We start from the raw sequence: 12,974 nt of genomic DNA, 5'->3' as shown, positions 1-12,974 counted from the left end.
TTTATTTTTGAAACAAGTTACTAAATTGTCCAGGCTTGGCCTGAATTTGACATTATCCTGCCTTAGTCTGAGGTTACAGACATGTGCTACCACAACTGGCTGGGATAATCTTTTATAAGGTGTTCTGGAAGCAAGAAAAAAAAAATCTAATTGGTTAAAGTGTAAAGTCCTTAGTTAGATGTTAGTTCTGACTGGTTAAGTTTAAGTTCACATTAATTTCAAATTAGTGTAAATAGGAACCCAAAGCTTTGGAGCCATCTCAGTCAGACAACTTCCTAAGTAATTTTAACAGAGTCCCCAGTTACTTTGAATTACAGAGTTATGGCTAAATATGAAAATCTTTCCAAAAAGTCCCCATGGTTGCACCATTCATAAAATAGTTGTACACCTAAGAAAATGGCGAAGAAGTGTTTTCTCTATGTGAATGCTTTATCTAGCCTACTATTTAGGGACAAAAATGAGGCCCTCTCTTCTCAAGCATAGTCTTAAATTCTTTTTGCACAAGGCAGTAATTGCTGATTGATTTGACTAAACAATGTAAGCCCAAGGACAGCAAAAATGAAATGATTTGACAATGTCTTATAACAATTTTTTATTATTCATACAGAAACAATGTAAAAGTCCTTTAGAATATGTTTTGGGATTTATTAATCATTTTAAAAAGAATGCAGCTATCTCTTAAGGTTCCCTGGTTGTCACCAGTCTCTTTCCTTCTGGCTCGTTATATTTTCAGATAACATGTTTGCAATAGCATACATAAACACGAAGTTAACTTTTTCCCCGTTATGCTAATGTTCATTTTGGCAAGTGAATTGTCAAGAATGATTGCTGTCTGCCCGTTCATATTCCAGGGTCCTTGCACTGGGAACCAGCAAAGTTTGGCACACAGCAGGCTGTGGGATGCAGTGGTGGGCTTTCTTCATGTGTTTGCCCACATGCAGATGAAACTGTCTCAGGTAAATTAACTGCTTTCGAACCTAATGAGCAAACTAGAGACTGGGATTATCAGCAAAATGAACATGCTTTTCTGTGTTTGAACATTATCTCTTCTGGATCGTTTGTTTAAACATCTTTTGCTCTACATCAAAAAATTTGTTTCTTTTAATAAAAATGTGTTATGCAAGAGGAAAATGAAAGGTGGAGGTCATTATTCAAATTTGAAAACAAAGGATGTTAGGAAATGGAGAAATGAATCAGCAGAGTCCCCGGACATTGTCCATTTCATAGCCTTCCTAGTCATGTTCCTGGTATCTGCACATGAGCGTTCTCCTCCTGCTCACTAGAGGAATAATCTAAAAACGACTTGTAACTTGTTACAAATCTCTCGTTAAAGGACGACAGTTCTTACATAGTCATAAACAAGCAAAGATAACATTCACCCATTATGAACAACTTTAGCTTCCTGAAAGTCAAAATAAAATAGTAGCTTATAAGGGTAACATAGAATAAACAGACTTTCCATCATGTTTTGATGTTATTTTTGGAGGCCTATTGAACATATCAGCCTGCTATTTTCTTACTGCTCTGTTCCACTGGGAACTAAAAGATGCATGAATAAAAAAGTTCTTAATATCGTCTTGTATAAAACTTTCACTTTGATATGGTGAATTTGATGGGATATTCCCTTTGTGAAATATGGTACTTGACAAGTGGTCAGGAAGAAGAAAGGATGCTAGATTTAGAGTCAGAATGCTCCTGTTCCCGTCCCTGAAGTTTCATTCACTTGGCCAATGAGTGAGGGCCAGTTTCCTCCTCCCTGAGGCTTATTTCCTCTGCAGTAAGTTGGGATACTAACTTCTGCCCACTGGCCCCTAAGCAAGGGCATATTGGTAAACCAAACTGGGCACCAGAGAAGTTAGGAGAGATTTGAATCAGCGATAACTGCTGTAGCAAGGAAGAGTTCAGTGTGAATTGAAAGCACCTTCAGCTTATATGGTGGGAGATGAGACTTTAAAAGGAAAAATATGAGGAGGAGGAGAATGACCTAGAAAACCAGCAAGCCATGTCTGCTGCCTGGAAGTGCTCCAATCTTGCCCTCCCCAAGGAGCTTGGAGTCGCTGGTCCTGTCTGGGGGTGTTATACAGAACAGTAAATTACATTTTCCCTCACAGATATTGTATATGGGGTAGGGGGAACCCAAGGGATGCAATCTTGAGTGATTAGAAACCATATGAATGTTTGGTCAAATGTTTGTACGTTGATGCTGAGGCCTAATCAGGAAGAGGGCTCAGAGGTACCTGGCTAGAGTGTAGCCAAGGAGAGATTATCAGTATCTCATTTTTAGTGACAGCAGCCAAAGATGGTAATCTCATCCTTCTTTTATCTAGTTACTAATGATATTTTAGTAATAAAGGAAACTGAGCTGAACTAAATTTATATACTCATGAGAGAATTCTTATTTGATGTTCTGTATTTCATCAGAACATCATTTTATTATCTGCTGCTGTCTAGCAATTGTTTCTGGTTAATCATGTTAGCAACTATTAGAATAAAGCTTGGGCTGGTACACTAGCTTAGTGGTAGAGCTACTTGCCTGGGAGGCATAAGTCCTGTTTTCAGACTCCAGCACCATGAAAAAAGAAAAAAAATAACCTGAACTGATCATGGTGGCACACACCTATAATCCCAGGTGTCAGGGAGGCCCAGGCAGAAGTGTTACAAATTCAGGTCTGTCATGGGTAACTTAGTGACTCATAAGACTGTCTTAAAAAAAAAAAACTGGGAATGTTAGCTCAATGTGAAGACTGTTACTTCAGTGTAGGAATTCACCCCTTCATATAGCAAAATCCGTTGAATAAAATAGTACCTTATACATTTTTAAGCAAGAAAATTTTAAAGAGCAGTTTAAATAAAATTGGTATAATGTCAGGTTATATGTGTGTAAATAAACAGAACCATGTTTCCAGGCATTTGGGTCCAAGCATAATGATGTTAAGATGCATAATATCTACCTAAAAGAATTTTTTCTTGGTAATTAATCAAAAACAAAACAAATTTTAACCAAAAAGTATAGGAAAGCTTAGTGAAATTGGTTCTGTAATATTAGGGTATGTAATACCTGTGTATGTTTTTGCTTAGATTTATGTGAAGAAAGTTTACCTGTCACTGATATGCCTGCTTTTTTTCTGGAATAAATTAATTTTACATAATTTTTAACAACTTTATATAAGAAGTTATTAAAAAAGGAAAAAAAATGGAACAGAAATATGTCAAATGTGCAGAAGCCCATGAATCTTGCCTGGCACTGGAGCATCTACCACTGCTCAGGGTCTATCATATGCTGGTTAGATAGGTCCGAGGATGGAGCAAGTATTCTAATGCATATGAGCTGAAATCAGTAGTAAATATTGTTGAGTTCTGAAGCATACGTAGCTGGGTGTGATGGGATCTGTAATCCCAGTACTCTTGGAGCTGGGCAGGAGGATCACAAATTCAAGACCAGCCTGGGCAACTTGGTGACGTAGTAAGATCCTATCTCAAAAAAAAAAAAAAAAATAGAAAAAGGGCTGGGGATGTAGCACAGTGCAAAATCCCTGGGTTCAACCTCCATCACCACACACACACACACTTTATTTATTTATTTATTTTTTTTCCCTCCAGTACCGGGAACCGAACTCACGACCTTGTGCTTGCCAGGCAGGCACTTTGCCGCTGAGCTAAATCCCCAGCCCCACACTTTATTTTTAATAAGTTGCATAGTTACATTTGGGCTCTTAATTTAGTTCAATGATGCTTTAAGATACCTGCTGTGGATAAGCAGTATTTTCCATGAGAATAAATATGATGTTCATACCTGCATACTTTTCTCTTATCATCTCAAATGTAATATGTTAATATTTTTAGGATTCCAGTCAAATTGAGCTATTAAAAGAACTAATGGATCTGCAGAAGGATATGGTGGTCATGTTGCTGTCCATGTTAGAAGGTAGTTTTTATTTATACTTTCAGATTCTCTTTATTGTTTTATTTTTATAATCAATATGTGCTTGCTTATGGAATCGGCCTACAGCAAAGAATAAAATAACACTAAGATGTGACAGATAGCTTGAGTTTATTGCTGTCTTTATTATTCCTCAAGTTAGCTTTTAAGAAAAGAAAATCCTGCATCCATCAGCTCGCATATATCTACAGAATGTAAATGGTTGTACTTTCTAATAACAGTTTCATTTCACAGAGACTCCTACTTAGCAAGCTCTCGAGACAGTGTGTAAGGAACCCTTTATTTGTTTCCTCTTCTGTAATCAGTGGAGATCAGGGACCATTAACTCCAACTGTGCAAATTACTGCTTTAACCTGACGGCATAAAGCCTGCGGTGGAGTTTTAAATTCTTGGCGGGGAATGAGGTTGAGGTGCTGCAGGCACAGCCTCAGCCCCGTCTCAACCCTCACCCCACTGGCCTCTCAGTTTTTGTTCTCTCCCCAATATATTTCTCTTGGCTGTTGTATTTCTTTTCTGTGTTACAGTAAACATGGTGGTTAAGAATTTGGGTCCTGAGACCTACCACCAGGGTTCCAGTTCTGGCTTACCCCTTCTTAGCAGTGTGACCCTGGGACAGGCTACTTCTCTTTTTTCCCATTTTCTTCTTTGTAAAATTGTAATGATGGATAGATGTGAGAACACAGTGAAGTCATGTAGATGTCATCAAAGCAACTAAGAAATGATTCACATTGTGTTATGTCTTGTTTTTCCTTCTCCCTCTCTCTGGCCCCTCACCCCACCCCTACCATGTGTTGCATTATTCCACTTTGATTAGCTGAGCTGGTTGTCTCATTTTGTGCTAGGACTTCAGAGATGTGGAATTTCCTAAAACCCATAGTTAGCACCAGCAGCAACCACTTCATACTCTCTGAGCGTAAGCCCCATGACCTCAACTTTTGATTTAAGCAGTAACATCACCAGTAATAAAGTCTGCAGCAGCAACAACAGCAGTAACTTACAACTTACCTCTTATGATGTCCTGGCTGCTGATTTAGGTAATTTCTAATTCTAATAATAGGTTTATGGGTTTGACAGCTATAATTTTCCCTGTTTTGTAAATGAGCAAACTGAAGTGCAGAGAAAGCCAAGCAATCTGCCAGAGTTGTTCAGCCACCAGAGCTGGTAGAGGCTGGACTTTGCCCACTGAGGAGCTCCAGATCTCCCAGGCAAACCCACTGCGTCTACTGCCTCACCAACAGGTCATATAGACTTCATTTCAGGCGCTGTTTCTACTCTCTATCTTTTAATACATAGCACATTCTCTCCAGAGAATCAAAGCAGTCTTTGATTCTGCAAGTTAGGATTGTATCTAATTTTCTTAACATGCTCAGGAGCCTGGTCTTTTTTTTTTTTTTTTTTTTTTTAGCCTGGTCTTTTTTAACTCTGAAAACACTGCAGTAGGGAAAGCTCTGTGAGTCAGCAAGATCATATAACTTGCTGAGGATGTGGCTCCAAGTCTTGGCATTAGCCTTTAATAATTATGTCTGAAAGAGCATATTAATGTGCCCTTGGTAAAGCTCAGTTACCTCATTGTGAAATCAGAATTAATAAAAAGCTCCTGCCTAACATACATAACAACATTAATTCAAATATTATCTTTGATACTGATTTTTAAACCCTAAAGGCTGTGCAAATGTTCTTTTTCATTATTATGAGATTAGATTTTATTTTTGGTTATTGGCTCCAATTTCCTTATCTAAAACATATTATTTCTTTTATTAATTTTAGGTAAGAAAAGTCAGCTTTTCTTCAGATATTGTTTTCTGTGAGCCACTAATTACTTTGTAAATATGGCTTACGTATGTAATCACTTTTAAATCTATGGTTTACAAATTATCGTTCATCTTTTCCTGAGATTTCATAGCTTGCGAGATAAACAAGGAGATAGCCTTGATTCATATTTTATTACAGATCTATATTATCTTCTCAACGGAGAAAATAGCTTTTATAAGAATGCTCATTTTAAACAAATGCAATTGTTTTACCACCAGGTAATGTTGTGAATGGAACAATTGGCAAACAGATGGTTGATATGCTTGTGGAATCTTCCAACAATGTGGAGATGATTCTCAAATTTTTTGACATGTTCTTAAAACTGAAGGACTTGACATCTTCTGACACATTCAAAGAGTATGACCCAGATGGCAAGGGAGTAATTTCCAAGAGGGACTTCCATAAAGCCATGGAGAGCCACAAGCACTACACACAGTCAGAAACGGAGTTTCTCTTGTCTTGTGCGGAGACTGATGAAAATGAGACTCTGGATTATGAAGAGTTTGTCAAACGGTTCCATGAGCCTGCAAAGGACATCGGCTTCAATGTCGCAGTCCTGCTGACGAACCTCTCTGAGCACATGCCCAATGACACTCGCCTGCAGACATTCCTAGAGCTGGCAGAGAGCGTGCTCAATTATTTCCAGCCCTTCCTGGGCCGCATCGAGATCATGGGAAGTGCCAAGCGCATTGAGAGGGTATATTTTGAGATCAGCGAATCCAGTCGCACCCAGTGGGAGAAACCACAGGTCAAGGAGTCCAAGAGGCAGTTCATCTTCGACGTGGTCAATGAGGGCGGGGAGAAGGAGAAGATGGAGCTCTTTGTGAACTTCTGTGAGGACACCATCTTTGAGATGCAGCTGGCCGCCCAGATCTCAGAGTCAGACCTCAGTGAGAGGTCTGCGAATAAAGAGGAGAGCGAGAAGGAGCGGCCTGAAGAGCAGGGGCCCCGAGTGGGTTTCTTCTCCATCCTGACGGTCAGGTCAGCCCTGCTTGCCCTCAGGTACAATGTCCTGACCCTTATGCGGATGCTTAGTCTGAAAAGCCTGAAGAAGCAGATGAAGAAGGTGAAGAAGATGACCATGAAGGACATGGTCACGGCTTTCTTCTCCTCCTACTGGAGTGTTGTCATGACTCTCTTGCACTTTGTGGCCAGCGTCTGCAGAGGCTTTTTCCGCATTGTTTGCAGCCTGCTGCTGGGGGGGAGCCTTGTGGAGGGCGCTAAAAAGATCAAAGTGGCGGAACTTCTGGCCAACATGCCGGACCCCACTCAGGACGAGGTACGCGGAGATGGGGAGGAGGGGGAGAGGAAGCCCACTGAAGCCCCCCTGCCCTCTGAAGACCTGACCGATTTGAAGGAGCTGACGGAAGAAAGTGACCTTCTCTCAGACATATTTGGCTTGGACCTGAAGAGGGAGGGAGGGCAGTACAAGCTCATCCCTCATAATCCCAACGCTGGCCTTGGTGACCTGATGTCTAATCCCGTCCCCATCCCAGAGGTGCAAGAAAAGTTTCAGGTAAGGTATCTTGAAGTTGGCTCATTCTCTAGGCTTAAGGTCTATAAAATGAATGAACATTAGGCCAGGCTTTGAGCTGGTGATAAAAGAGTGTTAAAGACATAAAATTCTAAAAAGAAATGGCTTTTTGTTAGGCAAAGGGCAAAGCTTGCTTTTTTAAGATTTTTGGTTTTTGTTTGTTTGCATGCTTGGGGTTGAAGACAAGTGCTGTAGCTCTGAGCTACATTCCAAGCCCAGTTATTATTATTAAATTATCTTGAACTACTAAAGTGGAAGCTTAAATACTTACCCTGATGATGGCTCTGTTGAGCCATCTGCCCAAGACTAGTTCATTAGTATTTACCATGTGTTCGACAATGTTGGGGTCATAGGGAATTATAGATAAGAGGTGAACCCTACTCTCAAATGATTTTAGACAGCTTATTGGGTGGGGAATGTCTAACACACATGAGGAAACTAGGAAATTGGTAAGTGTTAAGTAAGAAAGTCAGTGGACATCAGAGGTTACATCCGCTGGGGGAAAAAAAAAGCAAACACCAGTATGGTTTAAAGTAGTTAAATGGGAGTTAAGAGGTAGGACTTAAATTGGCCTGGAAGGAGGATTTGAGGAGGTGGCTAACATAAAGATTATTTCTGAAATGAGAAAAGAAAGCAGAGAGGATGCCCCCTGAAAGTTTACACCCTGAAGAGAAGCAGGGGAGCATTTGGAGCAGTAGAATGAATAACACTCGTGACTCTTCTTTCTCTGTGTAAGCAAGAAGATGTCCTGGCTTGGTTATGGTGTGCCAAATGGTTACATGGCTCCCTAAACGCAGTCACAGGTGATGTATAATTCTGCTTTTTTTCCCCTATTGACTCCTTCAAGGAACAGAAGACAAAAGAAGAAGAAAAGGAAGAAAAAGAGGAAACCAAATCTGAACCTGAAAAGGCTGAGTATGTACAGTTTCTTTATTGTGTCCTTCTGTTTCAGAAGGTCCCCATTTCTTGTCCTGTCTTTGGAAGCTATAAGGGAGCATTTCATCGAGCAAAGGAGCCAGGGGATGAGGCCAGCTGTCTCAGTGGAGAGATGGTAGTGGCTAGGACTTCAGTCCATTGCAGGGATAAGTGAAGTGCACCACTATACTGAATGCTGCTTGCTGTCTTCTTCCTCTCTGTCCTATGAGGACTCTATTTATATGATCCTTTCCCAGTGCAAAGGACTCTAATGATTCCATGTGTTTGCTCTAAATTATGACTAAGTTCTGTCTTGAAGACTGTACATATATTTCCATGTTTTAAAAGAAGGGTAGAAACAGACATTCTAGGTAAGGTGCCCTAGGATCCTGTGGTGTGACTTTCCTCAAAGAGCAATCCAGGACCGGGTATATAGAATCACCTGAGGAGTTTGTTAAAAATGTGGATTCTTTGGGCCTCACTCCAGAGATTCTGACTCAGCAGATGTCAGAGTGATGGGGCCCAGAAATTTTCATTTTTACCAGCAGGCCTGATGCTGTAAAGCACAATTACAAATGTTGCAGGAGAAAATAAAGAATAGAATGTAAAGCAGTGAGAATCTACAACTCCCTCTTATCCCTGGCTTTATATTAATAATTGAAACCTGTATCTTTCTCCAAGTGTATGAAACGTTATATGAACATTTTGAAAAATTGGGGAAAGAAATGAAAGTTTAGAGCTACTATTATTAGCATCTTTTTTCCATTTATTTTTAAATTTCCTTTTTCTTTGCATATTCTGTGCACTTTCACTATCATAGATCATGTACTGTTGAATCAGTTGCACAAATGGTCATATAAATGATGATTAAGTAGAAAGTAGAATAGTTAACAGGGAATGGCCAGCATTTCAATGGTGATTCTTTGCCTAACATTAAAAGTAATCTTAGATATATATACCTCATATAGGTTAAAGGTTAGGTACAGCACATATACGTGTGTGTGTGTGTGTGTGTGTGTGTGTGTGTATGTGTGTGGTATGTATATGTAACTTCACTTTCAGGAAGGATTGATATTTTTCACTTACAGACTTTCTAGGTATAAAATTTCAGTGCTTCTAATTCCATTATTGTTTGGATCTCATAACAATATAATGAACATTTATGCTAAAATTAATACATTTTATTTAATAAAATTAATATATGTCAGAAAATTAGTACAAATTTTTGTCTGTTTCACTAGCACTGAGGATTGAACCCAGGGCTTTTATACAGAGTTACATCTCCAGCCCTTTGTAGTCTTTTATTTTTGAGACAGGGTCTTCCTAAGTCACCAAGTTGCCCAGGCTGGACTAGAACTTGTAATCCTTCAGCCTCAGCCTCCTAGAGTGCTAGGATTATAGGCATGTGCCACAACACTCTGATTATGTATTAATATGTCGATATAGAAACCAAGTACACAGGCCTTTGATATTAAATCTGAGTGTTTAGACAATGTTAAAAATTGAGCATAAAATCATAACAAAAATAAGGAATGTTGGAAAGTTACAGCAAAAATAAATCTTGTTATTCTCTTTTGCAATTACATGTTTTTATTGCACAATTAAGGGAGAATGTGCTAGGTATGGATATAAACACTTGAGCCTAAAATTCAAAATATTATCATTCATTGGAAGAGAAATTAGTTTTCAACAGTGATTCTATGATGAGAAGTATTTGTTCATTTGTCTACCTTTGCATAGCACCTGCTTGTTTCTTTAATTTCTGGATATCTTATATTTGTTCACTTGTTTCCATAGGGGAGAAGATGGAGAGAAAGAAGAGAAAGCCAAAGAAGACAAAGGTAAACAGAAGTTGAGGCAGCTTCACACACATAGATATGGAGAGCCTGAAGTTCCTGAGTCAGCGTTCTGGAAGAAAATCATTGCTTATCAACAGAAACTCCTAGTAAGATGATTTAAAGTGAATATTGTATCTGGTTTATTGTGAGACAATAATAATTCAGGCCCAGTGAATGTTCATTGACCTACCCTTGAAGAGAAATCTGGTAGCCAGACATTTAGTTCTACAAATATGGGTGTCTCTCAGTAATTGGGGAGGTTAGTTTGCGGACCCCTGACCTCCATACCAAAATCTATAGATGTTCAAGTCCATGTATAAAATGAAATGGTTATTTGCCTATAACCCATGAACATCCTTTTGTAGATTTTAAATTATCTCTAGATTACTTATAGTATCTAATACAATGTAAATGATGTGGAATAAATTGTTACACTGTATTGTTTAGAGAATAAAGGTACGAGAAAAAAGTGTATATAGCTGTTTAGAATAGAGGCAGTTTGACCCAAAGATTTTCTATCCACAATTCATTGAATTTGTAGATGCAGAACCTGCAGATACTGTGTGTTTTCTCTGCCCATCTTAGTATTTTTTTTTTCCACAGTGAATGGGTTTGGTCCGCCACTCCCTATTATTTAACCCAGAACCTTTGCACATGTTCACACTACCCAAAACCCTTTGATTTAGTGACTGCCAGTGCCCTGCTCTCAGTGTTTCTCTACAAAATCTTGAGGGTGCCTAAGTATACATATTAAGAGGCTTTGAAGTAGATTAAGGAAAAACATGCCTTCTAGGGGGTTAGTAAATAATAGTAAAGTTCCAGAACTGGCTTAGTCTATACCTCTCAAACATCCTCTTTTTACGTCAGAAAAAAATCCAATAATAGAAATACTCTATTAACTTTCCATTGATGACATTTGAAAATTATTCTCTAAGTAGAGACAAATAAAAAATAAAGGAGTGAAAAAAGAGATAAGATAGTTCTTTATGTAGTGTCATACATTTTGGTAGAAGTATTCCCCAAGTCCTTTATTGTCCAATGTCATTTACTGCAAAGCACATTGAACATAAATATTTCATAGAGAGCTCTGGGTAATCATTAATGTGATATCCCACAGTGGTAGCTGTAACAGCAGATATGGCTGCTACAATATGGAGCTTGGATGGACTCCCCAATGCCCAGCAGTAGCCCTGTGGGTTCCTGAAGAGTGTATTTAACTACAGTTGTATAAATTAAGCAGTTGAAGTTTCCTTCCATCTCTCTATAGGTTCACACATTCGCTTGTCTCTGAAGGGCTCTTCTATTTTCTTGCTTGTCTTTGCAGTTGAAGGTCCCTGCTCACCAGTTTGCATGCTCAAGACTAACCATGCTGTATCGGGCTGCCACAAGGCCCCTGTCTCCCTTGGCTAAGTGTCAGCTCACTCAGCCCCTGTGGCTGTGTCCTGCCTTCCCAGCGGAAGCAGCATGACTGGCTCACTTGGGTGTAGTGGCCAGCCTTGGTGCAATAAGCTATGGCAGCAGACAGGGCTCCCTGGGGGGAACTGGCACCGACAGAGGTGGGATGTGTACACAGAGGGACTTCGTTACTTTGATGAGCCTCCATGATGCTGAAGCCTGGCATTTCTGCCTGCATACGTCATACATATTGCCCGTTTACAATCAAAACAAACACTTGCTTTTGCCGCAGTTGATTTCCTTAAACCCATGTCCTCTAGGTTATTTTGTTGCTGTTGGTATTATTGTTTCCCAACTCAGTGAATGGTACCAACCACTTGCTTAGCACTCAGCCCCTAAAGCTAGAAGTTTGAGTCCTTTGAATCCTTTTTCTCTTACCTCACGTATAATCCAGCAGTAATTCTCAGTGTTTCTTTCCAAATGCATCCAGAGTATGTCAAATTCTTGTCATCTCCACAGCTACCACTGAGGCCAAGCCACCCCACCACTATCACCTCTTCCTGCATTCCTGTCCGAACTTCCTCACCGGTCCCCTTACTTCCACCTGTGCCCCCATGACCTATTTTCCACACAGGGGCTGGAGTAATTGTTCTGTATCATCGTCCAATTGCATTGTGCCCTCTTCACATTCTCCAATAGCTTTCCATTTCCCCACAATAAAATAATAATAATATAACAATATGTTATCATGTATTAGCAATGAATATGAGAAGGTTAAAAGATAGCTTTCTATATTAACTCACTTAATTCTCAAAGCAGACTTATGGGGTGAGTTCCATTGTTGTCTGCACATTTCTGATAAGAAAACTGTTGCTATGGTGGGGTTGAAGTCAGTGATGGCGAATCTTTTAGAGATGAGGGGGCCAAACTGCAACCTGAAAGCAACTTATTTATTGCAAAGTGCAAACACTGCAGTTAACCTGAATACTGACGGCTTAGTTTAAATAAAACCACTCATACATTCACATCTTCTGTCCTCAAAGAAAAACAAATAACACATGTTCCATAGGTTCGCCACCACTGGGTCAAGTCATCCATTCACATTCCAGAGTTAGGAAGCGGCGGGTACTGCCTTCATACTAGGCAGGGTGGCGGCCCTCAAGGTCATTGTCTGCCTCAGAGGTAGTAAACCACTGTGCTATAAGACAGTCTACACTTTTGTCACAAATCCGCCAAATCCTGATCCCTGCCCACCTGTCTGACCTGTGCTTACCTCTCTGTGGCACTTCCCTTACACTTCTCCCCACTCACATCAGCACTGCTCCTGACTCAGGCTGCCCTTGTTGCTCTTGACTCTGAAATACTCTTCCCCAGTGTTGGCCTGAGTTACTCCTGGAGTCCACTCAGGAGTCCGCTCTGTCCAAGCTTCCCTCCTGGATAGTCTTCCACTGACCACCTCTCCCTCCTGGATAGTCCTGCCCTAACCACCTCTGCAAAAGACTGCCCCATTCCATGAGCCCTTAACCAGATGTTTTGTTTT

The 12,974-nt window shown here is 40.0% G+C and overlaps 1 protein-coding gene across 7 annotated transcripts in view; it reads left to right on the top strand.

The window, feature by feature from the left end:
• Ryr2 (ryanodine receptor 2 (cardiac)) overlaps positions 1-12,974 on the top strand; it is a gene marked incomplete at its 5' end in the record, with an annotated part of 627,916 nt that overhangs the window by 581,240 nt on the left and 33,702 nt on the right. For 6 of the 7 annotated variants that reach the window (XM_013504706.1, XM_013504703.1, XM_013504705.1 and 3 more), the window contains 5 exon segments: positions 852-956; positions 3,844-3,925; positions 5,971-7,268; positions 8,134-8,201; positions 9,999-10,146. In XM_013504706.1, the coding sequence (XP_013360160.1) occupies positions 852-956; positions 3,844-3,925; positions 5,971-7,268; positions 8,134-8,201; positions 9,999-10,146 (1,701 nt within the window). 7 annotated transcript variants of the gene reach the window in all.

Source organism: Chinchilla lanigera, unplaced genomic scaffold, assembly GCF_000276665.1.
Source record: "Chinchilla lanigera isolate Chin_1 unplaced genomic scaffold, ChiLan1.0 scaffold00091, whole genome shotgun sequence".
In the NCBI taxonomy this organism is placed as follows: Eukaryota; Metazoa; Chordata; class Mammalia; order Rodentia; family Chinchillidae; genus Chinchilla; species Chinchilla lanigera.
Note: the sequence above shows the minus strand (reverse complement) of the source record. Positions and strands in the feature narration are given on the sequence as shown.